At 33.9% G+C, this 27,762-nt stretch overlaps 2 protein-coding genes across 2 annotated transcripts; one reads left to right on the top strand and one right to left on the bottom strand.

Moving 5' to 3' along the window:
- Nucleotides 1–428: 428 nt before the first annotated feature.
- LOC134266329 (uncharacterized) lies at nucleotides 429–22,023 on the top strand. Its single transcript, XM_062748579.1, is given in 11 exon segments — nucleotides 429–672; nucleotides 836–910; nucleotides 1,257–1,433; nucleotides 1,561–1,797; nucleotides 5,009–5,112; nucleotides 11,003–11,025; nucleotides 11,458–11,581; nucleotides 14,854–15,005; nucleotides 15,604–16,610; nucleotides 18,648–19,523; nucleotides 20,574–22,023. Coding segments are annotated over 11 exon segments (3,321 nt in total). The 5' UTR covers nucleotides 429–443; the 3' UTR covers nucleotides 20,891–22,023.
- Nucleotides 22,024–25,891: 3,868 nt separating this feature from the next.
- LOC134266321 (glutaredoxin-1-like) lies at nucleotides 25,892–26,972 on the bottom strand. The gene is made up of 2 exons (XM_062748540.1): nucleotides 26,689–26,972; nucleotides 25,892–26,356 (listed from the first exon to the last, which is right to left on the bottom strand). Exons 1-2 carry the CDS (start codon nucleotides 26,899–26,901, stop codon nucleotides 26,252–26,254), a joined length of 318 nt encoding a protein of 105 aa, XP_062604524.1. The 5' UTR covers nucleotides 26,902–26,972; the 3' UTR covers nucleotides 25,892–26,251.
- Between the last annotated feature and the right edge of the window lie 790 nt (nucleotides 26,973–27,762).

Here is a 27,762-nt window from a genome sequence, read left to right as displayed (position 1 = left end):
CAAAATTGCTTTTATCAAATATTCTTAGTACCATAGGCTAATTATAATTTTACTGTTAATTTTTTTAAGAGTTCCAATTGCATTATCTGTAATTTAAAATAACAGTTACTGAAAAATACCTGAAAATACCTGAATTATTAATAGATAAGCATACATAAAAAGTAGTATACAACAGAGATAAAATTAGCGAACTAAATTCCAGTTATATATTTAAACATTTAATCTATTGCAGTTAAAATATTAAGCCCATTGTTTAATGATTCAGTTCAGGAATTTGAGCGATTAATAAGTGATGTTTTAGTGCACTTTTTTTGCAAAAACAACATTGAGTTTGTTTGAAAAATGAATTCTAATACTTTATTTTCATTTAACAATCTATTTAAAGACATTGGAAAAACTCTTATCTATTTATAGCATTTAGTCAGTATGTTGAATTTTTCGGGATGGGTTCGACCTGGATGAATGTGTTCTGTATTGTATTGTATTGTTGGACACTTTTCGGACTGAATCTGTCCACACAACCTGACCCTGGATTTAAGTTTAATTGTTGGGAACACACGTGCGCCTTTCCTCATCAATATTGTGACTCGGACGAGAGAAGGTGTTTATTCTGCTCGGATGACCTTTGCAAATCAAAGGATTTTCCATTACAGTGTCGCTCATATTGCCAAGGTAATTTTAACTCCACTGTATTATATGTAATAGGTTCTGTGTTAAGTGTGAGGAATTTTGATTTTTTTAATAAATGAATTTTTTCAAAAAAGACAAAAAATATTTTGAAGTTCTTTTCTTCAAAGTTATTTATTGAATTTTTTTTCACTTACGCATTTCATAGGTGAAAAACCAGCATATACTGCTCTTGAAACGTCGACGAATTCAACAAAAGGAAAACAAAATTCTGACATGTCAGGTAAAATACATTCTATTGATTCTTATCCACCATTCATGCTTGAAAAAAAAAAATGGGGGGGGGGGGGTATGTTCGGCACGACTGTGTACAATGTTTTCTGTTGTTGTTTGTTTAAAAAATCACCTAGGATATTCTCTAACAGTTGATTTTATTAACATTGATTTAGATTTATTTATTTATTAATTTTTACTGATGAATGTTGTATTTTACATTTTTATCTGAGTGTCCTGATCTCGACTCGGTTTTAGGCAGTATTAAGAAATGTATAATAATTGATCGGATTTCATTTCTTTTTTCAATATGTCTTGAATTTTTATAATTTTGCACTGAAAAATGTGTTTTGTAGGTGGTATTGAGACGGTTTTGTGGCTTATTTTCGTCGTTTTACTCATCATTTTGGTCATCATTGGGGTACTTGTTTTTATGTTCTGTCGCTCGAAACACAATCTACGAAGAGAATGTAAATATATAACAAATCCCACAGAAACCGAGGAATCAAGACATTCTGTCGGAATACAATCAGGTGGGTATTAATTGAAAGCAATTTAAATTGTTAATTAAGATTTGTAAATTTTCGAGCATCTGCTTCGGAGATTGTAAATTTGAAAATAACTTTCTTTCTTTTTTTTTTTTTTTTTTTTTTTTTACAGATAATAATTTTTTTAATCAAAGTGAACATACCTTCCTTTTAAACGATAAAGACTCTGTATCTACAAGAAATATGTCACAACCAGATGGTCAGATATCAATGTCGTCTGGTGGTTCACTTTCGTCATCAATTACACAACCAGAAGAGGTTGGTCACTCGCGGCAGCATGCGCATCACATTGAAACAGAACTACTCAAAAATTCATACGCCGAAGACCCGACAAGATCTTCAGACGAAGACAGTGGTTTCACAGAGGAGAGGCGTACAACAAGACCCGTGGAACCTTCACCAAATTTTCCTGCATTGAAAAAATGTGCTCTTCAAGAAGATACATCTCTGAAAGAATTATCACTGCCAATATTAGTAGATAATTAACTCTGAATTCAAATTGGATTTTATCAATACTCCGTCCAGATTTTATATTAAGGAGACAGTACTTAGCGGGGGCATTCCTCTTTAAAATGTGTTTTGGCTGTGTTGAGTGTGTTCAGAGTGTATATATGTATAGCTGAAATGTGTGGGACTTCTGTTTTTTTCCCGAGCTTAATAAAGGCTAGGGAGTGGACATATTTATTTCAGTTATTATATTATAGCTGAACTTCTCTGTAATTATAGATTATATATGTTCAAAACAAAATATATATGCTTTAAACTGATGGTGATTACTGCTTTGAAATTTATGCATATATCCAGTAATTTGTAACCAGAACGAGCAAAATATGAATATATATTTTTAAACTTTAGAGACGAATACTTTTCTTTCCATTGACTTTTTCAGACATCAACCATTTTTAGACTTAAGCTCATTACGTAATTAATGCATTGTTACCATACAGGTTAATGTATTTTGCTGAGATTTTATCAATTGCGCTTTTACAAAAATTACTACAAGGGTTCATTTTTCAACGATGTATTCAGTATATTGAGACGATTGATTGATTGATTGTATATTGTTTAACGTCCCTCTCGAGAATTTTTCACTCACATGGAGACGCCACACTTGCCGGTGGAGAGCTGAAAATTTTGCCCTATACTCGGCACTTAGGACCATTGAGCAGGGAGGGATCTTTTTCGTGCCAGCACCTACTGCGACAAGGAACCTCGGTTTATACGGTCTCATCCGAAGGACCGGTCTCATCGTCCGAGAATGGGATTCGAACCCGCGACGTAAGGATCAACTCCTTACTTCGCGACTCGCTCTAACCACTGCACCACGCGGGCGACTGTATATTGAAACGAAGATGACTTCTTGTTACAGCTGTTATGTTGTAAATTTTGAATTTACTTTGAGCAAGAATATGCAAAATTTACAAGTTCATGTTGTTAATTTTGCATCACTCCCCCCTTCGTTAATTTAAAATTTATAAAACTGTCTCCGTACTACACTAGTATCACTATGGATTAAAAATTGTGATATTTGAAATCTAAGCGTTATTCAAGAGAGATAACTCTCAATTTTTCCTCTTTTGACAAACGGATGTTTTATGCATTCTTGTTTATATGTAAAAATCTTGTATTATTTGTATTCATATACCCCAGTTGGGGTCTTTATCTTAAATAAAAACTTGAAACTCCCTGCACCTGGGAAATTCTGTGCTAATTTCTGTTCTATTTACGCTCTGTTTTTTGTGTTTTTTTTAAATATATATTGTTGTCCGCCGCTCAGGTGCTTTAAATTCTCGTTCTGCCAAAAAATGTTGCCAATAAAAAGGAATAATACTTTAATCGCTCGCTCATACTTTTTTCTTTCATCTGATATCAGACGAACAAGAAATTAAATTGGTATGGCCTAAAGATAGATATCGTACTTGAGATTAAAAAATGACTCCATTAAACCGTCTTCGCGGTTAATATTTAGATACTGTATAGGGGAATAATTTCACGGGTTGTAATTTTCACGTTTTTCTCTTTTTTGAAACAATCACGATTTCTTGAATTCGCGGAATTGGTATATGATAAAAGTTTCCTCCCTTATCTATACCTATTGAAAACTTTTTCACTGTCTCTTGAATTCACTGATCCATTAACACCGTGAATGTAGCGAATATTAACACCGCGAGTTATTTTCCCCCTATACAGTAATAGGGACCAGGTAGTTTAACATAATGTGTTTGTTTTACATAGTCAACATAAAATTCTATGCTTAAAGAATTCAGAGACATTTTTATGAGCATTTTCTATTATTCAACGCCTGTTTTTCTGAACAGTAATTTATATTTATATAAATTTAACAACCCGCTCCTTTATATGTACATTGACTTACCCATTAATGAAGACTTTGACATACCGGTACTCAAGTATTTTTGTCAGTAACCTTGAATGTATGACCTTGAATTGAGATCACGCAGACATCAAGACCTGAACATCAAAGTAAAGTTTGAATTTACTAAGTAATGGGTTAAACTGGTGTTTAACAAATATCATTGGTATATTGTGGTTCTGTTTAAAATTTTAAAACATCGAATTTTAAGTCGAATAGAATCGCAAAGTATAAACGCAGATATTAGCTACTTCCTTTCTTCAAAGTGCTAGATCGCAAAATTCCGAATCGAGAAATTATATGCTAGATACGTATTCTATTAAGAAATAATGGATACGTTTTGAGCTACAGAGAAAAACAATCTTAAACATAACAATTAAATTTGCACCCGGAGGAACAAAATTACTATTCACATTTTATCCAAATACTGTATAAAGATTGTTTTAAAATAAACAAATAAATATTTTTAAACATATACATGTATGGCATGTAAACTAAACAATTTCTTAATCATTTATACAAGTTTGAGTTATCTACCTTATTCGAAAGTCAATAAACCTTAATTTCAATGCGGGTTGTCTATGATACTTGCCAAAAATTCGGTGAGGAAGTGACATAATCCTTTTTTTCTAATCTATTTATTTACAATGTACAGTAGCTCAAAACACGATTGATTCTTTGACGCATTCATAAAAGGGGGTAATGATGACTTGCATTGGGTTTTCAATCAAAAAAGTAAAGTTAAGAGAAATACACAAAAGAAAACAGTTATAACACACTATATATGGGCTATCCTGAAACAGAACTCCTTCAATTTCAAAACTGCATTCAAATTTCAAAGAAATAAAACTTGGTTATAACCATTGGATTTGTATTCGCTAATTCTTTTCTTTCAAAAAATTTGATAAATAAAATTTACATTAAAGTAAAATACAATGTAATTCTTCGTCTTTTACAAAAAATTATCTTGATTTTCACGCCAAATGATATCACATACTATGAAATAAGTACGCTATAACTGGACATGATTTTTTTGATGTGCTATAATTTGTACCTCTGATTAACACCTCAGAACACATGTATTAACACATAATATATGCTTCCCATCGCAACACGCCAGCCGATCTCTGGAATATGTAAATAAATAGCGAACTGCATCTGATCCCCGCCTGCCGAACTACTTGCTCTAAGAAACTCATACGCGCGTGTGCAAAGAAAGTGAATACATCCCTTTACCATGTTCACCCGAGTGACGTTTTGGATCTAAAGGTCGCCGCAAAAGTGTAATGCGACGTGGGTTTTTCAACATTTACCCAGAGTGGTAAGTGACTTTTCAAACATTCATCTCTCTTAGGTCTCAACCCGTCGGTAGCTATCAATTTGGCAGACGACAACGTAGATGTCAAATCACCATTGGCAACAGCATCATTTTCTTTCAAAGAAACTGCATGATGCAAATCGCTCCAGTTGACAATATAGATGAAGTGAATGAATTCTTTTAAAAAGTTATGAAATTCGTGCATTTTAAGGGGCACCGTGTAATTCATGGACTGGAGTCTTGGAGTGGAGTTATGGAGTGGAGTTTGGAGTCAATTTTTGGAGTCTGAGATTTTCTTTAAACATAATTATGCAGAATTTTTTTCCAGAAATGGCATTTGTATGATTGTCTTTAATATTCTAAAATAATCTATTGGCAAGATAAACCTCTAATTTAATAAATATTTGGTACATTTGTATATACATTGTAAGTATGTTGAACATTAATATTGAACTAATAACCACCTAAATCAAAATTAATTGATAACTTCCTAAAACTACTAACCTAATCAAAACTGATTGATAATGTGGTCAAAGACCTAATTATTAGGATTAGCCAGTCTTTTCCTCCAAAATGTAACGTACAAGTATTATAGCAGTCCCATTATTTAGGTATTTGATAGTTTATTTTTGGTAAACAGTTCAATGACTTTTATCATTGAGGAAAATCACTGAACTATTCCATGGTAGCAGATGTTTCAAAATATTCTTTATATCATAATTGATCAACAAGATGTATTTGTGAAACACAGATGCCCCTGTATGGCAGCTTATGGCGAGGGTTGAAATTTCTCAAATGGTCTAGGTCAATGTATTTTTAAGTGGGTCAAACGTTAAGGTCAATGTCAAAAGGTCAAATATTGTCATACCCAATAAAAGTCTTGTCATAAGGAATATACCCTAAAAGCATGAAACCATTAGTACTAACAGTTCAGACGTTATGGTCAAGATATTTTAAAAAGCTGGTCAATTTTTCTAAGGTCAAACGTACAAATATTTATACCTAATGAAAGGTCTTGTTACAGTGGATGCACCTGTCAAGTATGAAAGCCCTAGCATCAACTAATAAAAAAATACTGGCTATGGTTAAAGTTCAGAAATTATTGGTAAAAGTGGGTCAAACCCTAAGTTCAAGGTCAAGAGGTCAAATTTGGTGATCCCAGAAGAGAAGTTTTGTCACAAGAAATACACATATGAAATATGAAAGCCATAGCCCTACCCACTCAAAAGCTTTGGATAGGATTGAATTTTGTGCTGATAAACAGACTAACAGACAGATAGACAGACAAGGCAAAAACTAAATACCCTCTTTGAATCTTCTATTACGAGGGCATGAAAAGAAAAGGCACAGAGGAATAATAAGACAATAAATTAAAAAATGCAATAAGTATTATTTCATTTTTTCATATTATATCTAAAGCCGAAGGAAAAGTTAAATGATACGAAATACCTGAAATTAAAAATTATTTTAACAAAAAAATGAATATGCTAAATATTAAAATCTTTTTCCTCATGGTTCAAATATCACCATATATGAAAGTAAGAAATATTATTAAACAGACGGACGGACTACAGACAAAATGTGATCAGAAAAGCTCTTCGGCTCAGGTGAGCTAAAAATCTATCAAAGGTTATGTCATGAGGTATTCTGTGTGTTTTTAATTGTCTTGACTACTTATTAATATGTCTATTCATCCCACAGTTCAAGAAAAGGTGTTATCTTTGGACAAACAGAAAACGGACGTGTGTACCATTAATGTTTATGCTTTAGGTGAAATAACTAGTTTCTTCTGAACTTTCTTCTGAACTCTATTTCTATTAACAAACGCAATTTTGCTTGACTCCAAAAATTGACTCCAATCTCCACTCCAAACTCCACTCCATAACTCCACTCCATGACTCCAGTCCATGAATTACACGGTGCCATTTTAAGGTTGGTTAGAAGAAGGTTATCTTGATGTGCTGACCTCGACATTTTTATATTTGGCATGTACTGAGTAGATACATGATGACAATTACTTGCACATGTGGAGTGCATCAGCCCTATACATAGTAAGCATGTGCCAGATCGAAATATCTCATCGGTACATCTTTAGAAAGATAGATTGTTTCTTAGTAGCTTAACACTTTTTGGAATGCGAGATTCGTATTGTAGGAAATTATTTATGCTTTGTCACTTATGAACTTTTCGAGCAAAAGAAATTAATTTCTTTAATATATGCTCTTGCCAAGGAGGTATGGTGCCAAAAAAATTAATAAATCCTGTATGTTATCTTTATACACTGTATTAATCTTTTTAAAGAAAAAAAGTGATTTTTTTTTCTCGACATATTGGCATACAATTTTCGTAAATAAACAATTACAAAAGTTCTTAGTTTGACGAGACTTTCTGAAGAAAAAACGTGGATCCGCCCAGCTAAGTTCATCCATTGTGCAATAATGTCTGAAAATTATCTCTACGTCTAAGTACAAGTGGTTAGGCTTTATATTTCCCATATATCCCCGTCATTTATCGCTTGATCTATGTTAGAAGTGGTATCGTGCCGTGTGCGCGTGCGATAATTAATACCGTGCTCTCACTTCTAATCCGAAACATATTTTGCCTCTGAGTTCCAAACCAAAGGGGTTAATACAGTTTACAGCGTACTATTATATAATTTAACCATTCTGTTCTCAGTGCAGGGATACACATATATCTTGACTACGGTACCCCCAACCCTATCCATTCGGATTTTAGTTTTTTTTTTTTGGTTTTAATTAATTGCCCTAAGAAGTTTTCCCGAACCCACATCCCTACCCCATTCAGATTTGATTTATTTGTTTTAATGGTAACAGGTCCTGAAAAATTCAAGTGGAAATTAAATTTAACTTTTTTTGCAGATTACATAGAATAGTGTTGGTTTTCTTTATAATTTCTTCCCTCATGACATTCAATGGTTTTTGAAGTATTAGAAAACATCATTTTAGACTGAGGTGTACAGACGAAAACACAATCTCAAGGTTTTTTTTTAAATGAGTCTTATTCTTTACTTTATTTTCTTTATAGATTTTCTAGAACATGGGAAAAATAATGAAAAATGTGTTTCGTTTCTGATTTTCTGAGTTCATGATAAGGTCACATCATTTGAGACTTTTGTGATAATAACTACATTGAAGGAGACCAAATGCCTCCAATATCTGTATTAATATAATGTCGACTGACAATCAAAACTGGAGAAAAAATCCGTGAAAAATCGCAGACTGCCAGAGTCATATCTTTAAGAAAAATTAATAAAAACGATTTCTTGTTATCTGAAACATGGGAGAACCATGCTGTTTCAGTATTGCATATTTTTGAGGTATAAACTCACATATAATATTAAGAAAATTTGAGGCGATTTCTTTAGATGATTTTTTCATGACTTAGATTATTGCCCCTCCTTCTCCACACAATTAATTCCTGTCTTTTGCTTAACCGATGTTTACTTCCCAACGTTAAAAAACATTTTAAGCACTTTTCTATCTAGTGTTGATAAACCCAGCATCCTTTAATTTTAATACCGAACATATTCATTAGCTGAGAAAAAATAAACGCCGGACTTTTTTTAACAAGATTGATTTTTTCTTTGTCCTTTTAATTCGACGGATTTCAATAAATCCAAGTTTTACATAATATACTGAAAGGAATCGGCTTTCCATAATATAAATCCAAAGGATCAGTAATTCCACTTGTTGAAGTTTTTATTTTTGTTGAGTCTAAATGCACTAACTTTTGTTTAGATATCGGATATTATTTTTATACAATGTCGGTAAGATATACATGTAATTTCCCCATTTCCAGAAAGATTGCCTTAAGTCATTTATTTGCAGTATCAGCAAATGCTTTAGATAATTATGCATTTTCATACATTTTGCCATTTTACAAACATTCTTGCGTTATGATTATTGGCTATTAACCAAATGCCAACATAACATTTAAAACATCCAGAACGCCTACGATGTATTTCATTTAGAATGTTTTGCACTTTTTTCAGTTTCCAGTTTTTTTTTTTGTGATTTGCACCTGTTCTGCTGATACCACGTGACAAGAAAGTATATACATGAATTTAACTATACAGTATCTCCACTTACTATTTACTAATTACTTTGTTGTAGGACTGAATTGAATATTTCTCAGGTCGTTGTCCTAATGTTTTACATTAAACTTGATAGAAAAAATGTTTGCTGCATTGTGATTGCATCTCAATGCTCCAGTGGCATTTTTCATAAATTGCAACACATCAGAACTGAAAATAATACAGTATCTTATATTCGCATTTCCATTTTGAACATCCACTGAGCCAATTTTAACAAAACATGGTACAAAGCATCCTTGGGTAAAAGGGGAGCTGAAGTTGTTAAAATGACGGGTCATGCCCTCTTACAGTGGGAGATAATCAGATAATAAAGAAAACAGAAAAAAAGGTCGGGTCTTCAAATAATCTTCCTCTAAAGAACCACTGGGCCAGAAAAGCTGAAACTTATGTGGAAGCATTCTATGGTAATGTAGATTTTAAATTATTCAAATTATGACCCCGGGGTAGGGCGGGCCATAATAGGGAATCCAAGTTTAACATTGAAATATATAGGGAAAATCTTTTAAAAATCTTCTTCTCAAGAACTACTTGACCAATAAAGCTGAAACATATGTGATAGAATCCTAGGGTAGTGCATATTCCAAATTGTTCAAATAATGACCCTCGGGATAGGGACAAAATCATAAAATTTGGTTATATCTTTTTGAAAGAAGTTTTATAATGAAATTTATTAGTATAGGAGATAACTTTTAAATTATCTTCTCATGAACAACTGGACCAGAAAAGCTGAAATTTACGTGAAAGCATCCAATGGTGATGTAGATTCTAATTTGTTCAAAGCATGACCACAGGGAGTATGGGGTTATAGAGGTATTACAAGTAGGATAATCTGGTGAACCGCAAGGCCAAAGTTAATCTGGTGAGCGTTGTGGCTCGTGGGACCTTGTTGTGTATGTATATTTATGTCATCGTATGCACTGATTCCCTTTTTCCAAAATATCAAATTCATTCAATGGGTTCAGGTTCCAGTGAATGGCAATGTTGGCACATATTGAAAATATATTATACCACAATTTTCTTGAGTAGAAAAAGTATATTTAGTAAATATGAATTGTGAACAAATGAAGAGTTTTTCCATTCAGTTTATTTGCTTGACAAGAAATTCAGCTAATACCGGGGTATAATATCATTGGGGGGAACACTCTTGAAGCACTCGGTCACAATTATGATTCTAAATATTTTATGGTTCCATAGCCCTGGGTTATCACATAAAAGAACCCGTATGCCAATATAACAGAAATAAACCTAAAGATATGCCATATGTCTGTACTGGAACCCAAGGTCTTTCCATTTTCACCCAATTCTTTACCAACCCACAAACATTGCTTCTCCATTGTTTTATTGTTCTTTGCTCCTGGGTGCTTAACTGCTTGATAAATTGATATCGAAGAGAGTTTATCAAGTAATAGCTTGATTTTGATAAAAAAAAAAAAATGCTTTGCAAGCAATTTTTTACAGAACTGAGTTTTTTTTTTCGATTTTAATGAGCTAACAAAATCCTTTAAAACCATGATTAAATTATTCTTGTATTTTTAACTTTTGAAATCAATTGAGAAAAAATAACTTAATAAAGGACATGTGAAATGTCTCATATCAAATAATGTTATAGTTACCGGTAATATTCCTTTACTCAAAACCCTAAAAAGGGATCCCACTTCACCCCGATCTCCTCTTAAAACTACAAATGCAATTTACATCACTGTTTATTTTGTACAATATAGGTCCTTCATGAAATGAAGAGTTACGTAAAGCTATGCAGCTCTTCTCCCGATTTGTTTTTTTTTTCTCTGAGTAAACAAGATAAGTGCTAAGATTTATCAATTTAAAGATCGATTTATGTGAAGATTTTGTCCGTATCTTTCCATCTCAATGATGTAAACAAATATAAAAAGCAAAACCCCCCAAAATATTATCCTTCTTTAGGTGCACCAAAGCAAGCTTCACACTGTGTAGATAACTATTCCTCACTATTCCAGGGGGTTACTGGAAACGATTCCTATATCTCGGAAATATCGGGAGTGAGAAAAGATAAAATTTGATTCAATTCGCCTCCTAGATTTTCTCGAGACGTCTATAAGCCTTGTATGTAAGCCAAAATCTTGTCTACAGCAGATGGATTTGTCTCTAACTTTGATCAGTATGTATTTTTCAGATCCCTACATTGAACCGATGATGAGGAAGTGAGAATTTTGGAAACTGTTTTTAGACAATTTTTGATCACTTTGCCAATCATGGGCAGTGGAGATATTTTGAATGTCACCCTCAAGGGAGGGGCACCATGGGGGTTTCGTCTGTTTGGAGGAGAGGATTACCCAATCGAAGTTGCCAAGGTAACAGCATGCATACAATGCTTCGCATTGTTTTCACTCTTTGAAAATTATTTCAGAAATCGTTCTGCTAAAAATAGCAGTATTTGTTTTCATTGTGTGAGTACAACTTAGAATGCCGTGTTCGTGTCAACCACTCGCTGTCGACAATGACATCAACCTCAAAAATAGATGCGTCACAGTCAATTTATGAAATATTCTGTTTTATAATATACAGCAAAGAAAGTAAAGCAGAAACACAATAAAGATTTATCGTTATAAGACTGAACGAATTTTTCCTTGAATTTCTTAAACAAAAGAAGCTCTAGTATACAAGGCAAGGTTGATCGTTATTTTCTTGCTTTGTTATGTTGTATGACTTTTTGACCGAGACGTACCAAAGTACCTGAACTTTTCAACCACGTATTTACTATGCACAAAACGTTTGTTCTCGAATAGTAACAAAGCTGGTATTCCTCATTTTTATTGGCAATTATTGCGCCTTTTGTTTAGACAATGTTTCCGACAGATTTTGCTAACTTCCGACAACTTGAAACATTCTTTGCTTTAGTTTTTAAACCTGTATACATGTATCACAATTGTGGTAGCAAGTCTCAAAAACATCTTACTAAGCAACAGCTAAAGAGTGCTGTTTTGTGTTTGCAAAATGCGAGTTTGTTTAACATCAAAGTTGTTTACTTCTTGAAAAACCAGAAAAAGGGCTGCCAATTTTGATAATGTATCGTTTAAACATTGCAGTTGCAAGGGTTGCACAAAGAGGAATACATGATTAAGAAGCGACATGTCGTGATTTTTGAGCATGTTTCTGATAAGATAGGTGGGGTAAAATGCATGACAAAAACACGTGAGTTGCCTCCATTAGAAACAAATCTCCCTCTAAATTGCAGGAGGTTCTGGTAAAAAGTTGGCATATCAGACAAATTCCATTTCCATAAACAAAATTTGCGATAAATCCAGATCCACAATACATAAATTTTATCGCTACAGTTCGAACATATTACCTCCCTAACTAATTCGACCAATTTAGAACAATCTGTTCAAGTTTTTATCTGGCTTTCTTCAAAGATTTGCAGTCGACTGACTTTAGAAAGCGGTTTTTGTTCCTGTTCAAGAAATATTTTCTACTGCCATTGATAATTAGCAATTATTGCACAATACTAAATTAAATGACACGTGTGCGTGCAAATTCAAGATGCGAATCCCGTTTGCATCTCTGCATGAGAAATGTGTTAAAGTAATCACTTTCGCTATTAGGTAACAACAAAAGACACGCTCAATGACAGAATTGTTATAATGTTCCAGCATTGACCGATATGATGTACAAGAAACAAACAGCATAATGAAAAGTCATCTACCTTTTGGCAATGTCATGCAACAAACACCGTAATGAGCCAATCAGTGGGTTAGATAACTCTTTGTCAAGGTTACTGCAGCAGACTAAAATAATATACTAAAACATAAAACAAGCATGAAGGTTGCTGAATATAACTAATATACCACCATGGTTCGAAACCGACAAGGCAACAACTGAGGTTCTTTTGCAATCTCACAGTGTATTATTGAGTGCTTTTGGCAAAATGTAAAAAAAATACAAGTACAAATATCATTTCATATGTTTTCGTATATTAAGGATTTCAGAAGTAAGAATTCTTCGCCTTTTTGCAATAAAGCAGAAAATATGTTTGTCGGTATAATTTTTATGATGAAAAAACGTGAATGGACGTACATTCTCTCTTATTTCAAGGGTTAATCGCTCTTCCCATGACGTATGACGTCACATGGACATGAGAATGGTTACAGCTGGAAGACAGAAATCCTAATGTTCAATATTATTAAACCCCATTAATTTAGACTCACACGTTTGAGTAAAAAAATTCGGATATCTATGTACATAAAATATGGATGCCTGTAAGTTTTGGACTCGCTTTTGGATGCTTTCCAGGTGTGGGCGCCGAATGAGAGACGATGATCAATAATGTTTACCTGTTTACATATTCTTATCAAATCTGCTAAGAGCTTTCTTGACTTCAAGAATTAGATTTCGTAAAGATTTTGGCTTGAACATGGATTATTGATCGCCGTGATCAAAAAGAAAAATGTTCTAACAAATCACATCATCAAAATAATACACGAACATCTAATAATTTTTTTTTAATGAAAAGGTATATTATTCTTGCGGACCTCAGAAACTCAGTCATTTTTTCATTGGAAAGTGTTGCTTTAAATGATAGAAATGATGGACGTTATATTTCAAAACACTGATTCTAATTGGCCAATATTGCTTGATAACCCTTCATACAGACTCTCTTGGGGTCAGAAAATGTTGTGGTACATTTTGCATTTCATCCATCCAGTCAATTCAAAATGTATACATGATCGTATGCCTTAAAATAAACGTGCTTTGTAAAATATTATAAAAATCATTTGATAATATTTACATTAGCTGTGTTTTTTTACTAAGCAAACAGTGAAATTGATTTGAATACCATTTCGTGTACAAGAAATATACACCAAGTCAGTTTAATGTATATTAATTGTTCAAATAAAGAAAGTCTTTCAACACAATTTACTTTAAAGATCAAGAGCACAAAGTGTTTTTTTCTCTGAAATCAACAATAAGTTTAATAGATTTATTTTCATGTAAATAATTTCATCAAGAGTAAATGTATAGAAATATTGCAAGATTTTATAAAAATGTCATAAGTGCAAAAATTTGCATAGTTCATGAGCAGAAAACTGTACTAAGTGGCATTTTGGGCACCAAAAAAAATTTAGATTTCTTTATAAGGAATTTACTATTTTTACCATTTCTATTCAAAATTAGTCAAAAAAATATATATCAACCCATGCATCAAAGTTTGGTTTTTGTTATTTGTTTTAAAATTTATTTTTAAAAAAGAACACAAAAACGTCTTTTATAAAAGCATAACTGATGATTGTGCATGTAATCTTTAAACCAAGGTACCATCCCTCATCGCAACTGCACAATAAAATGCAATCTTATGAAGTGTAAAATAATTTATCACTCTAAACTCTAGAGTATACAGGCTGTTAATGGATCTATCTATATGTACAAGTTGCGTACATCCAGTAAAATAGGTTTCTGATATGGGCCAGATCCGTCAACATTTTTATTACCGTCTCTCCTACCTGGAAACCGAAAACTCAAACCTGCCACATTTTGTCATTCTCATCTTTATACCTGCACTGAACAGTGATATGCGAATTCCTTTTTCAAACAGAAAATATTTGAAGATTTTTAACCCTTTTTTCAGATTCGGAAGAAGAGTAAGTCGTACGAAGGGGGACTTCAGGAGGGAGATATTTTGCTCCGTGTGAACGGTATCCCCGTTAGAGGGAAAACCCACGAAGCCGTCATGCATCTGGTGGAGAATGCTGGAGACAAACTCTCCATTGATCTCCAAAGGTAGACCTATATTTCATGTATTTAAGCTGAAGTAATCAAATTATTCAGGCAAATATTTCTGATCAAAGTCTGTTTCACTATAGTATTGGGACCTATCATTTATTTCTCCAGACGAAATGCCTTTACACTCATAGTTAGTTACCATATACATGTATTCACATAATAACTAGTGCAGAAGTATTTTCGTCATATAAAGCATTTGTAATTTTCATTCATAAACTTTATTTCTAAATATGAGAAGTCTTTAAAGTTATAAATTGTCCATTTTATCTCCTTCGTGGTTTATTTTCTGCCTTAAACATAAAGTCGACAGATTTTTTGCGATTCTTAATTTATGTTCACACTAGCTTGTATGCACATTATTATTAGCGTTATTTGTTGGGTTTAAATGATACGAAACTTAAGGAGATCCCGTCTATGGATTGTAGCCATAAGTTCTTTACCTTATGTTTAAAGGTGTGATACTTTCAAAATGTTGAAAAGAAATCATTTAAAAGAGGATTAATTTTTAATATTTTTCTTGAGGTACACCAGTGGCATTAAAATGATAGTATCCTTATTGCAACGAACTTGATTAATCCTAAGACTTTTTTTACAGACACGGAAAGAAGACCGTTAGAGAACCACAGAGGCCAATGAATCTTCCACACGGTTCCGACAAAAACATCGTATCGTCTGCTTCCTCTAACTACGTTATCCCAGAGGGTGACAAAACTCGAAAAATTGTCACTCACCAGTACCAAGAAAACGAGCCCGGGGGACTCAGATCCAACACATACATCAAAAAGGAACTGGTCAGTTCGCAGCCCTATCAACAGGTCACCATGAACCAGTACCAGACGCAACAGATGCCAAAACAGGTGTACATTGACATCCAAGACCAACAAAGACCCATGAAGGAGAATCTGTCACCATTACCTTCCGATTTCCAGCCGAAGTCAGCGTCCAGTCCAGTTCCTCATTTCCGGGTAACGAATGTGAAGGATGTTCTGAGTAACCCTCCCGCTGGAAAAGTGTTTCCGGTTCACCCGCCAGCTCCGGAACCGCAACCATTGCAAGAAGCCAACGCAAATATACCTATATTCCGCGTATCAAAATTTCAGCCGCGCGTTTCCGGGGAAGACACGCAGGTAAAATTTCATCCGGAACCAGTGTACATGGAACCAGATCCGGTTATGCAACCGTTGGAGTTCCAGTCTCACGAAACTGGGATACCGTTAGCACCTCCTCCACCTGAACCGCTTCCCAGAAGCCGAAATTTGGAAAATGAACCCCTGATGTTTCCTGTACCAAGACCGACGTTTGATGCTGTCAAGGAATTGATTAGCCATCAGCATAATGAAGGAGACGAAGATGAAGTCGACCACGAATATTACGACATTCACGGTCATAAACACCTTCCCATCTTTGCTCCACCGGTTGAAATCGAACCGGAAATGGACCACGAAGACAAAAACATTAGCGGATATGACGAATCTCTGATGACCCCAGGGAGTGGCCCACGACCCCAGCATCTGCCTAACCTTGACCTTACCCGGACTTACAGTTTGGAGAGCGATATTCCCGGAACTCCGGACACGGGATCAACAGGCACCCGGAGAAGAAGTAAGTAATCATTAAGTTATATATTTATTGAATTGGTGTGACCTTTAGATCCTTAGTTCAATGCAGGAAGTTACTTAATATGGTTTAAATTAAGTTGATTTTTTTTATTTATTACATTTTTGTTGTTGATTATATTATTTTTAGTGGATTTATTTTGTTTTCGAACATGATTTTGTGTATGCAAATGGGAATTCTAGCTCACCGTGGGTTTACTTGAGATTTTTCTGATCCTCTGCTGCCCATCGTCATTAGCTATCTAGCTGTCTATTTGTTAATTTTGTCTTCTTTATTTCGATTTCAAATAAGAATATAAAGGAGAATTTTTCCCTTTACTAGAATAGGATGACAATGTTTGTTCGTATCAACATCTTAGTATCCTCAAGTAATACAAATCATGGCTTCAGATAGGGTTGAGTCGGTCTTAATTGAGCAAAAATCTTCTTAAAAACCTTTCCAAATTGCTCATCATGACTGCTTTGGACTAGTGTGGCAAACTCCAAATTGGACCAATTTTTTTCCATGGCAATATAGAAATGCGTTGCAAAATCTTTAAAAAAACGAAAGGACCCGAGATTGCTCATGTGAGTGTTGTGGTTCATGGACCTCTCGTTTTCTGCACCTTTGTCTTTTGTGACCTTGTCTTTTGCAGAGATTTGGTGTTGTTGGTTGTTGTTTTATCAATGTTTCTTTCAAATGAATGCATGTTACAAAAAAACATCAGCATTACACATAAATATGCCTCTGTTTTCAAAAGGGACGATTTGTTTCTTATCAAATAGCCAATTTCTTAACTTTCTGGGTTTTCTTAATAAACCTACTCACATTCACTAAATATTTATTATTAATCGCACTAATCAGGCATAATTTTGTTCAGACTTATCTTTATAATTCATTCCTTATGTCAATAAATACGTAATTCACTAAGTGCATTTCATTAGTGAGGATTACCAATCATAGGATGCTAGTATATTAAGCAATGCTTTGGGTATACGATAGTTCGCCAAATATCAAACAGTAAATCCATTCATAAATATAATTGATCCCTTGTATTCGGATAACCTCTGTTTTCATCGAAAGGATAAGCTCAGACTTAACCTATCGTATATCTATCAATAAATCATATGTTTCCGTGGAAATTATCATCCATCGTAACGTATATATAATGGGCGAAAATAAAAACAAAATTCTGCGAAATATATCATATTTTGGTCACTTACTGTTTTACGATCGTTAGTTTTTGCATTCAGTTCTGTTTTCAAATATCTAAGACTTTGCCAAATTCTAGCTGGAATAGTTTTATTCCCATTCTTTTATCATTCCTGTAATTTTGCAAATTTTATGCTTTGTGGATTTTTTGTTCAATTTTCTATATCAAGATTGAAACAAATTCCTTTCGATTGAATTTAGTTTTTGTGATAAATTTATTATTTCAAAAATGGAATAAATCAATAAATGTGCGATGTATTCTCCGAGAAATACCTTGTTTTTAAATATGAAAACTCATATCCCTTTCTGATATTTTCTTCTTTATCAAAATGTCACATCCTGCTAGCTATTGAAAGCACGTGCGATGTATATACATGTAGGCACAATGTATACTGATGTCTGTTGGGCTCTCACTAATTACCCCTGAAGACTAAAATCGCTTACAGATGGAAAATTCCCAATTCGTTATCGTAATGAGCACTTCTGACAAAAGAACTATTTTATCCTGCCTTTGTTGTGTAGCAATCCTATGACTTTCATTAAATGCCAACCTGGGATTTTATGAAAAGAAAAATTATTTAAAATTAGATTTGAACAACGTTCTTTATCTCTCGCTAATATACGTGATATTTGTGCGTTTATTATGGGATATACAAAGCATATGATATTGGAACATAACCAAGAGGTAACGTATTGACTTAATTATCCTTGTCATCGGAACGGTGCTACCTTGATAAACCGGACGGGAGGTTCCATTTGCCAAAGGGGTAAGAGGTATATTTCATGACATTTTTATGCTAATTAAAACTGTTTTTATGTATTTTTTTCCAGAAAAAATCTTCTCCGATTCTGCCTTTTATGATGACCCGACTGCGCATTACCCAACAGTTGAAGAACAAGTGGACCTTTGCAAAAAAATAGCAAAGTCGCTGACTTCGGCAGCCAATCGACGCGCTCGCGGTGCGAGGATGTTTGCAAAGCGCAAACGCAAGTCTAGCAAGTGGATCCACGATGGGGTGTTGTACCACGGGTCATCGTCGGCGGGGGATGTAGCTGATCTGCGTGACCTTGATAGCGAATTAAGTGAATCCGAGGGAGGAAATAAGCCTCTTTTCCAATTTCGTATACCAAATCTTGCTAGTCGAGTTAATTATAACGACGATCACAAAATGAGTTTGTCAAAGGACGAGTTTGAGAGACTTCGACTGAGCTCGAACAAAGTTGATCACTCATCCGTGTCACCAACTCAGTGTCAAAGCCTGGTGGCTGATTTGCAGTCTACTAGAAACAGGGGAGCTAAATTGTTTCAGAAAAGAGCCGCGAGGTCCGAGAAATGGGTCATCGACGAAAGCAATGCTCAAAAGCCAGCGCCGCAACCCCGCCTGAACGAAATCTTGAATGTCACGTCTCCTAAACCAGCCGTCTCGCCCTGGGAGGCCGCCATGGATAACCCCTTGGGGTACGTAGACAAGGCTTTCGACCACTTGGACGGTCGATCTAAACCTCGACCAAAGTCCGTGCCGCAGTTTCAGCCACCACCACAGTATCAACCCGTGGTACAACCTGTAACTGTCCCCTACCAGCAAACTCAAACTCAGACAAAACAGACGCACATTTCTCTCAGAGCTGACGAACAACCAAAACTGATCACAGGTCCTAACTATAATAGACTAGCCAAGGGATGGGGCTCCGGGGATCATAGAGACGGTAAGAAACAGTTTTTTTTTATTTCTTATTTTAGCACTTTTTGTTCGAAATGTTTTTCTTGGAGACTCAGGAATTTTTGGTTTACAAAACAAGAGGTCATTATTATTCATCTTATCAAAATTTTAGCACCCCCTAGTGTGGTGGTTTATTTGTGCTTAGATCAGTTCTCGACAACTAATAAATATCTTATCAAAGTTAAGGCAAATTTGAAATATTTCGCATAGCATTTGAAAGGTACGAGTAAACAAATTTTGACAATATTTGCTATATCAATAATCACGAGTGAGGCCAACAGAAAGATACCATCCTCTGTTGCATAAGTTTTTACTTTACAAGATGCAGTCGATATTTGATAAATAATTTATTGAAAATATCCATGCATATATTTTTCAAAATACAGGTTCCCGTCGCGTGTAAGTATGATTGATCCATTACCACTCAGAATCTAACCGATAGATTTATAGATTTGATGTCGGAGACAAATTTCAATCCTAAATTATCTTTCAAGTAAAATTGTACCCCCCATTTATTTTTTCCTTGCAATCCCTTTAATTTCAACCCATCTCGACTTTCAGGCGAGAACTTAAAACGTTTAGAGGCAATGCACTGTATGACCATAGACATTATGTGTTTTGTATTTATGTAACATGATATAAGATTTCTAATAGAGTGTTATGGCGATAAGTAAGAGGTATTATAGTTGCTGGCTGTAAGACAAATAGCATTGCTTCTCTTAGTCGGCTGCTCTATAGAATGCAAAGAATCATTTTTCTTGATCTTATCTATAATACGTTCTGATGTACAGTTATGTAACATTCTGTAACTATTAGCATAATTATCATGACAGCATGTTTCACAGTACTTCATGAGGGAAATATCTGTTCTTTTTTCCCCAAAAACATATACACTTCAGGAATTACTAATATACATTAATAATGAGAGACTTCACTAAAATACAAGGCACAAGCATACCTTCGTGTAAAACTGAAAAATCGAAGTATAATTTGACTTTTTAAATCAAAATTAAATAATTTTTCCCTCCAATTTTAGGATCTACTAAAAGAATGCATCAACAATGGGTGCAACAGCAGCAGGAGGAGCAACAATGGCTAGCACAGCAACGACAGAATCCACAATTATTCCGACAGGAACCCCCACCTCCCCCACCCCCTCAAAAACCAGTCAAAGAGCAGGAAAACTATAACCGAAAAATCAAAGCCTGGTCCTCAGGACCTGGTAGTAATACTAAAACAGTTCGAGAAAGTTCGTCTGTTACCACACCGATTTATGGCGCGCAGGGGCAGCAACAGGGATATAGAACTACTGACAACTACAACTATCAAATGACTGCTGTTACGGACTTCTAGGATTAATTGTCATTTTGTCGTGAAAAACCTTTGAAAAAATATATATATATATTCTGTGTTTGTCAATTTAAATGTGGGGGCAAACGATTTTTTGGCAATATTGCTGAAAAAATATGAAGTGCAGATTTGAAGAATTTAAGCAGCAGGTATATAGTGTATTTTCGTTCCGATTTCATCGCGTGGTTATGTAGTTGCCTACAAATATCATTTATTCTTCACTGTATTACCATAGTTACTGAAAAGCATTCCCGAGATTGTTTTTTTTATTTCGTGTGGCTATGTATTCTCTTGAGCTCCGATCTATATATACAACTCGTGTAACTTGCCAAACTGAACAATGTAAGAATGTGTTTGATTGGACGAGACGGCAATACAGCTGCATGAAAGCATCAGAGACGAAGAGAGAGTTTGGTGTACCATATGATCTGCACGCACAGTGTTTATGTAGGTGTCTGCTTGGTTACAATTGATACAAGATATCAATGATTCCAAGACTAGATAGGTGGGAACAGCAACTAAATATGGACGCTCGTCTCGCATTTCATAAGTAACATGCAACGTGACAAAGCAAAGTGTTGTTAACTGCTTTGCAGACAATGCATTTTGGCTGAGTGTCAAAAACATCTACATCGAAGAAAAAATATACCAACAAAACCAAGAAATCCCAATATTGAAACGACAAGAGCTATGTTTGCCCGTTTTTCCATTGATCCTTAATCTATTTCACATACTCACCTTCATCAACTTTCGTTTAACAATTGACCGATGACCCCGGAAGGACGGGTAGAGCATGCGCAGAAACTAAAGTTTCTATTGAGATTTTTTGATTTTTTTTATGTACGCGGAATGTTTTGTAACAAATCCAAGATTTATTGATATTAAGCATTAGTTACTCTAAGTAGGAATGTTAATATAAGCATATTTGATTTATCATATTTCTAGCGCCATTTTGTTACATTGCAAAATAGGTACAGGAAATGATGGGTTTTGTGCAATATTCGTGAATGAAAGTTCACAGAATTTGTTTTGTTTTTTTTTCCTTGAATGATTTACATGTTGAGAATTTATCTTAATTCTGTTTCTTATCATGTAAAATTGAGGTTTACCTTACTCAAAGTAAATTTAAGACTTGATTTGTTGCTTGTTTTTAGTCTTCTGAAAGTGGAAAGTTTGATTGCGTAGATGGATATATCTCTTTTGTTGAGGGAAAGAAGAGCTACAGTAAAAGGTTGTTTAGTTTTAAAGTTGTTAAGTGTGTTTAATCTGGAAATGATGGATTCTGTTCAACAAAAACAGTTGTTATCTGAAGGACAAACACGGGTGATATTGTTTTTGAACTCGTAACACAGTAAGGTTACATGGTACAACGTCTTCCCATTTCATTTTCCTATTTTAAGCAAATTTCTTTTTTTTAAATTTTAAATTTTTCAAGTGAAAGAATACGCTGATAATTATGTCCAATGTATTATACTAGTGTTTCTAGATTATGCAGGGGTGTCATTCAAACACCGCGGTGAGAAAATTCCACCAGGAATTATAGAAGAGAAAGTTCATATATGTATATAGTATCAAAAAGATTTTAGAATTTCATTTGATTAAATAATGCAAATATGTTGGAGTTCCCATGAGTACTTATTGTCCCCTAATGTTCGCAGAATTATTATTTGTATTCATATAAAGCAGAATTTTGCAAAATATTTCCACGTGAGAAGAAGAAAGCATTTAATGTCGCTTCAACTCGACATTAAGATATATTGCCGAGGTAATATAAATTAACAATTTATACTTCCATCGTAGTGCGGTTTTCAGTTAACCTTTGACTTTTCAGTAGTTCGTGACCTTCTCAACACTATGTAATTAACGTCTCTCAAATGGCAAATAGATTCCCATTGGTTAAGAAATTAATAACATTAGGAACTTTAAATTGTTGTTGACAACGATGAGACGACTTAAGCAAAAAGTATTAAAACACCTCTTTGCTCTTTAAAGTTTTAACAAACGAAAAAAGTTGTTTGTACCTCGTACAAGCTGGTGTCCCCCGCTTAGGGAAAAAGTAAACGATGCGCAGTTCGTGGAGGGGGGGGGGGGTGTCAGATCCCCCTGACATTTGTAGAATTATTATATGTATACAAATAAAATACATGTATGTCTATATGCATATAAAGATTTGATTGCTACATTACGTAAATTTTTTTATATGGAATATTTATCACACTGTAATAATGATTTTATAACTTTTTTTCATTTCACATGCTGAACTATCATTTAGTAAAAAAAAAAAAGTATTTAAAAAAAAAAAAAAGCAGTGACCGAGATTCGATCCCGGGACCTCTCACATTTGAAGCGAGTGACATGACCACTGGACCACGGAATCGCTTTACAAGATGAGAAGTATATGCAGAACTGAAGTCACATATATGTATATATTCATGTTTTCATGTTCGGTATTCTCAAAATTTTACACAATCCATGGTGTTTGATTTATTTAGCCTGCATTAAACAGTTCTAATAGATGTAATAAGAACATAAAGTCCGCCGAGAACCTGTTTTATACGCAATAACTCTCCTCATGCCCCTGCGCTAAAAATAGCGACATGTAATACTATAAATCTAATAAAACAACGGGGCGGGGCACTTTGAGAGGGGCGAGAGACGTCCTAGGGATTTTGGTATAAAATTATATTCAAAATCTTCTTGAAATATCGCCCGGAAATGATTATTACACACAGACAGAATGTATAAAAACCTTGAACTTTAACCTTTTGACCTCAAAATCAATAGGGGTCTTTCTTAACAGGGAGTTGTTATATAAAATTTCATTGCAATAGCTCAAATGGTTCTAGAGATATCGTGTGGAAACTGTTTTAACATACAGATTTGTTTTATACAAAAGCTTTATCGTGTGGAAACGAAAGCGTTACAGACAGACAGAAAGACGGACGGACGGACGGACGGACGGACGGACAGACGGACGGACGGACAAACCCAAATTAATATCCCCCACTTTTCAAGCGGGAGACAAAAACTTGGATATTTTAAAAAAATCAAATTTCTTTTAATTTAGCCTTAGTTACCAATGTTTATATGCATGATTTGAAATAAGAAGTTATTTACAGTGTTTTCTTTGAAAGGGAAACACTGCATTATGAAACAATGGATGTTGGATTCCAAATAATTGTAAATTTATGCAATTTTCTTTAAAAGCCTGGATACCTATGATTTTTATTCCTAAAATGTATTTCTTGATCAATTATCAATTAAAAAATATGCAGTAGGTAGTTCAAATCGCATTTCCTGAAAAATTATTCGAGATACATATATAATATAAGGTGAATTTTAAAGAAACACCTTGGTTAAATACATTTTAATTTGAGAATTTAGATACATCTTTGTGAGCATTTTTAATTACTCAATGCCTAATTTTCAGAACCTGAGGATCGGATAACCTTAAGCACCACATCTGTGCCGTACGAAATTGTATCGTTGGATCATTGATATACCTATTTCAACAGTGAATGAAAGACTACATGTAAATTTCAGACGCTTTTTATGTAACGTCGAGAATACCAAGTCTTACTGAAAATCCAAGGATAACAGAGAATTGTACTATATGGATTCGATATATTCAAGACATGCGCGTTCCCAGAGAAATTGAAACAAAAGACGCCACAGTCTACATTTGTTTTATATTTGGATATCTAACTTTAAAAAATACGTAACCTAATAATAAAACCTAATGATAAAACTGATGATTTGAACTTTTCTAACCTCTTCTTCCCTTACTTATAAGTTAGAATACATATATTATAAGGCATTTACATAACCTTATTACTTGCACGTGGGGGTTAAAGTTTAAAGTGTCTCAAAGTTGATTCGGTACGCAAGAAGATGCTATACGATCAGGCTCTTTATATTACATTTCTCTTGTTAGTTTGGACTTTCAATAAGGCGTGGCATTCTCGGCGCTACGTAATGGCGAATAGTAGTACAGTAGATTCTCATCGGTTAAGGAATTGACAACGATGAGACGATTTACGTCCCACCTCTGTGCCGTGAGAGAGCTTTTAATTCAAATTTGCTATTAACTACACTAGTTGACATTCGGCCAAATATCTATCCTATGTATATTTTTTAACAATGAAGGAAAGCTGTGTAAATTTCAGAAGCTTATTATGCCACGCCTTACTGAAAGTCTAAACTAAATTGGACATGGTCCTAAGTCATTATTTCTTAAGTTCTATGGTCGAAACAATGATCTTATCAGCAAATTATTTACACACTGAAATTTCTACATATTTTTTTCTATTTACCCGTGTATGACCTGTCAACAGGGGATGCTCACTTCTCCATGGCTCCTGATCCCATCTCTGAAGTTTTTGTAGCCCATATTTGCTCTGCTCACGATTTGTTTTGTTTAAATGGACTTTGAGTTCGACTATTTATTGCTATTTCCTTATTTCATATAGGCCTTCAATATCCAAATTTCATGAAAGTCTTGAAAATAATACGTGTACTAAATTTGTGCATTCTGAAAGTGTTTCGTTTAGTCTAAAAGCCCTGAAAATCCGTTCAGGAATGAGGGAATGAGAAAGATATGAAATTTCAAAGTTGGCTTCTATGGGAATAATACTTGTACTAAAATCTATGTATTCTGAAAGTGTTTCGTAAAGTCTAAAATCTCTGAAAATCCGTTCAGGAATGAGAAAGATATCAAGTTTCAAAGTTGGCCTATAGGGGATTAACAAGAATAATCTTAAACATCAGAATCAGTAGGTCTTCCGTTGGAATGGAAGTTCCTCATATTCCTGTTGATCCTTCCTTTGGATGTAGAAATATATTTTTGAAAAGGTATTTTACGAGAGTGAAAAGATGAAAACAGGACCATGTTCAAAAAGGCTGAATTTTTTTTTTAGATTGTACAATATTGTACAATAAATCTAATTGTCGTCCAGTATGTGTTCCGAATGTTATTATTGAGCACGAAATGAATAAGTATAAGAGTAGTTTTGCAACATTTTATGTAAGAAAAATATATATAACAACTCTCTCACGAATGGGTAAGTCCACCCTCTTTTAATGCAATAAATTAATACACAGAATCTTAATTTTACTTTTTCTACACATCTTAAATAAAAGAGCAAAGGATTTACATTTTCTTTATATATGACTAAGAAGCAAAGGTATCTCATGCACAATTACATTAGACATCTCAAGTGTTTCACATTATTAATATTTCAAATATATTTGTTTTATGCATGTCAAATAAGACAATGTACAAGGATAGATTCAAAACTTTCTTTGAAAGTTTGCATTCAATAGTTCATAAATAGTCATGTTCAACGTCTACATTCTAATAAAACATCACTTGTTTTCTTCAAACACTTTTTTAAGCTTTCCAGACTCGTGCATCAAAATCAATTCCTTTTCGCCTCCTATGTATTTTGTACCAATAAACAGCTGCGGTACCTATCGACAAAATATTGCATAGATATATTTCAATTTCAAAATCAATTCAATATTAGAGAAATGTAATTTGATGTAAATCAAAAAGAGATGCACTCTTAATTTTCTTGTTCGATATTGAATATTCCTACATTATGTCTAAAATACCAATAATACATAAGCGTAAAAGTATGATATGAGTAAAATATCATATTTTGACTCGACTATGTTTTCTTAGTTGAATAGTATACACCTATATACATGCACTATTGAAAAGTTTTTGTACGTAAAAAAAATCGACATTTAAGAATATCATGAAAAACCTGAAAAATTAAAATTATATGGATGATACATACCGATCTGGCGTCCGTCTGACACAGAATCTGTAGATAATTTTCTAACTGTGTACAGTCCTGTCTACTTTCAATGTCTACATACAACAGGTTCTTTAGATTGTATTCGGCCAGAATTTTCTTTATCAGCTTACACTCAGGAGAGAATGACTTTGAAAACACAACAACATTCCCTTGTGCAAGCTTTTTGTCGACAAATATTTTGGCTCCAGCCATTTCAATATTCAGTTTTTTTCACAAAAGTCCTGAAAGCTTCCCTAACAACAATAATAATGGCGTAGCGGGAACTAGATAAGTCGTTCATATTAAGTTCGGGCATATAAACTTTTTTAAAAGTCGCATTGAAAAGTTTAATTTAAAAAAATCGTTTAACAATTAAATTCATCCCCCGAAAAGATTCATTTATTTTAGACTCAATTGCAGACTTCACTATATTCATTAGACACCAGGAAATATTTATCACCAAAGTTGGACAGTCAAGTACTTTCTGGGAATATATTTTTTGTGGGAAAAACTTTTTCCTTAACATCAATGTTTATGGAACTTAACAATTTATCTATACATTATTGTCAAACATGATAGTAATTTATAACCCTGAAAGAAATTTTCGAATCACATGTTCCTTTTATTTTTCTGCAACAATTTAGACTAGTCTTGCGTGAGTGAGAAACTGTTTTAGGGCTGTCTCCTTTCAAACTTCCAAATCATCTGGTATTCAGACAATATTATAATTATTATTTGAGATATTTTAGAAATGGTCAGTTGTCAGTTGCTATTATTTTTATAGGAACAATTACCAGAATTCGTTGAAAAGTAAAAAATAAATACGACAAATCATGTTAGAGCAAATAAAAGAATAAACTTGGAAACTTGAGCAAAAAAGAAAAAAAAGGAGGGAAAAAACAAATGAAAAAAATAATATTTGTAGGGAAATACTAAATCAATAATTATTAAATATTTTGAAATAATTTTTAGAACTTTTATATCAGATTTTTTTAGGGGGGAGTTTATCTAGCGCGAAGCTAGTTACTATGGACGCTTGATTATGACGTCATTGATATGTTTCGGATCCTAGCA

This window comes from Saccostrea cucullata, unplaced genomic scaffold (assembly GCF_032062105.1).
Source record: "Saccostrea cucullata isolate Sc308-1 unplaced genomic scaffold, CSIRO_AGI_Scuc_v1 ctg450, whole genome shotgun sequence".
Lineage (NCBI taxonomy): Eukaryota > Metazoa > Mollusca > Bivalvia > Ostreida > Ostreidae > Saccostrea > Saccostrea cuccullata.
This window is presented reverse-complemented; position numbering and strand designations above follow the sequence as displayed.

What these genes read in the sequence shown, in the direction of transcription:
- LOC134266321 (XM_062748540.1), bottom strand. Translation starts at nt 26,901, where the DNA reads ATGGCTGGAGCCAAAATATTTGTCGACAAAAAGCTTGCACAAGGGAAT. An exon ending in GTCAGACGGACGCCAGATCG is followed by an intron (nt 26,357 to 26,688) that starts GTATGTATCATC and finishes TTTTGTCGATAG; the next exon opens with GTACCGCAGCTGTTTATTGG.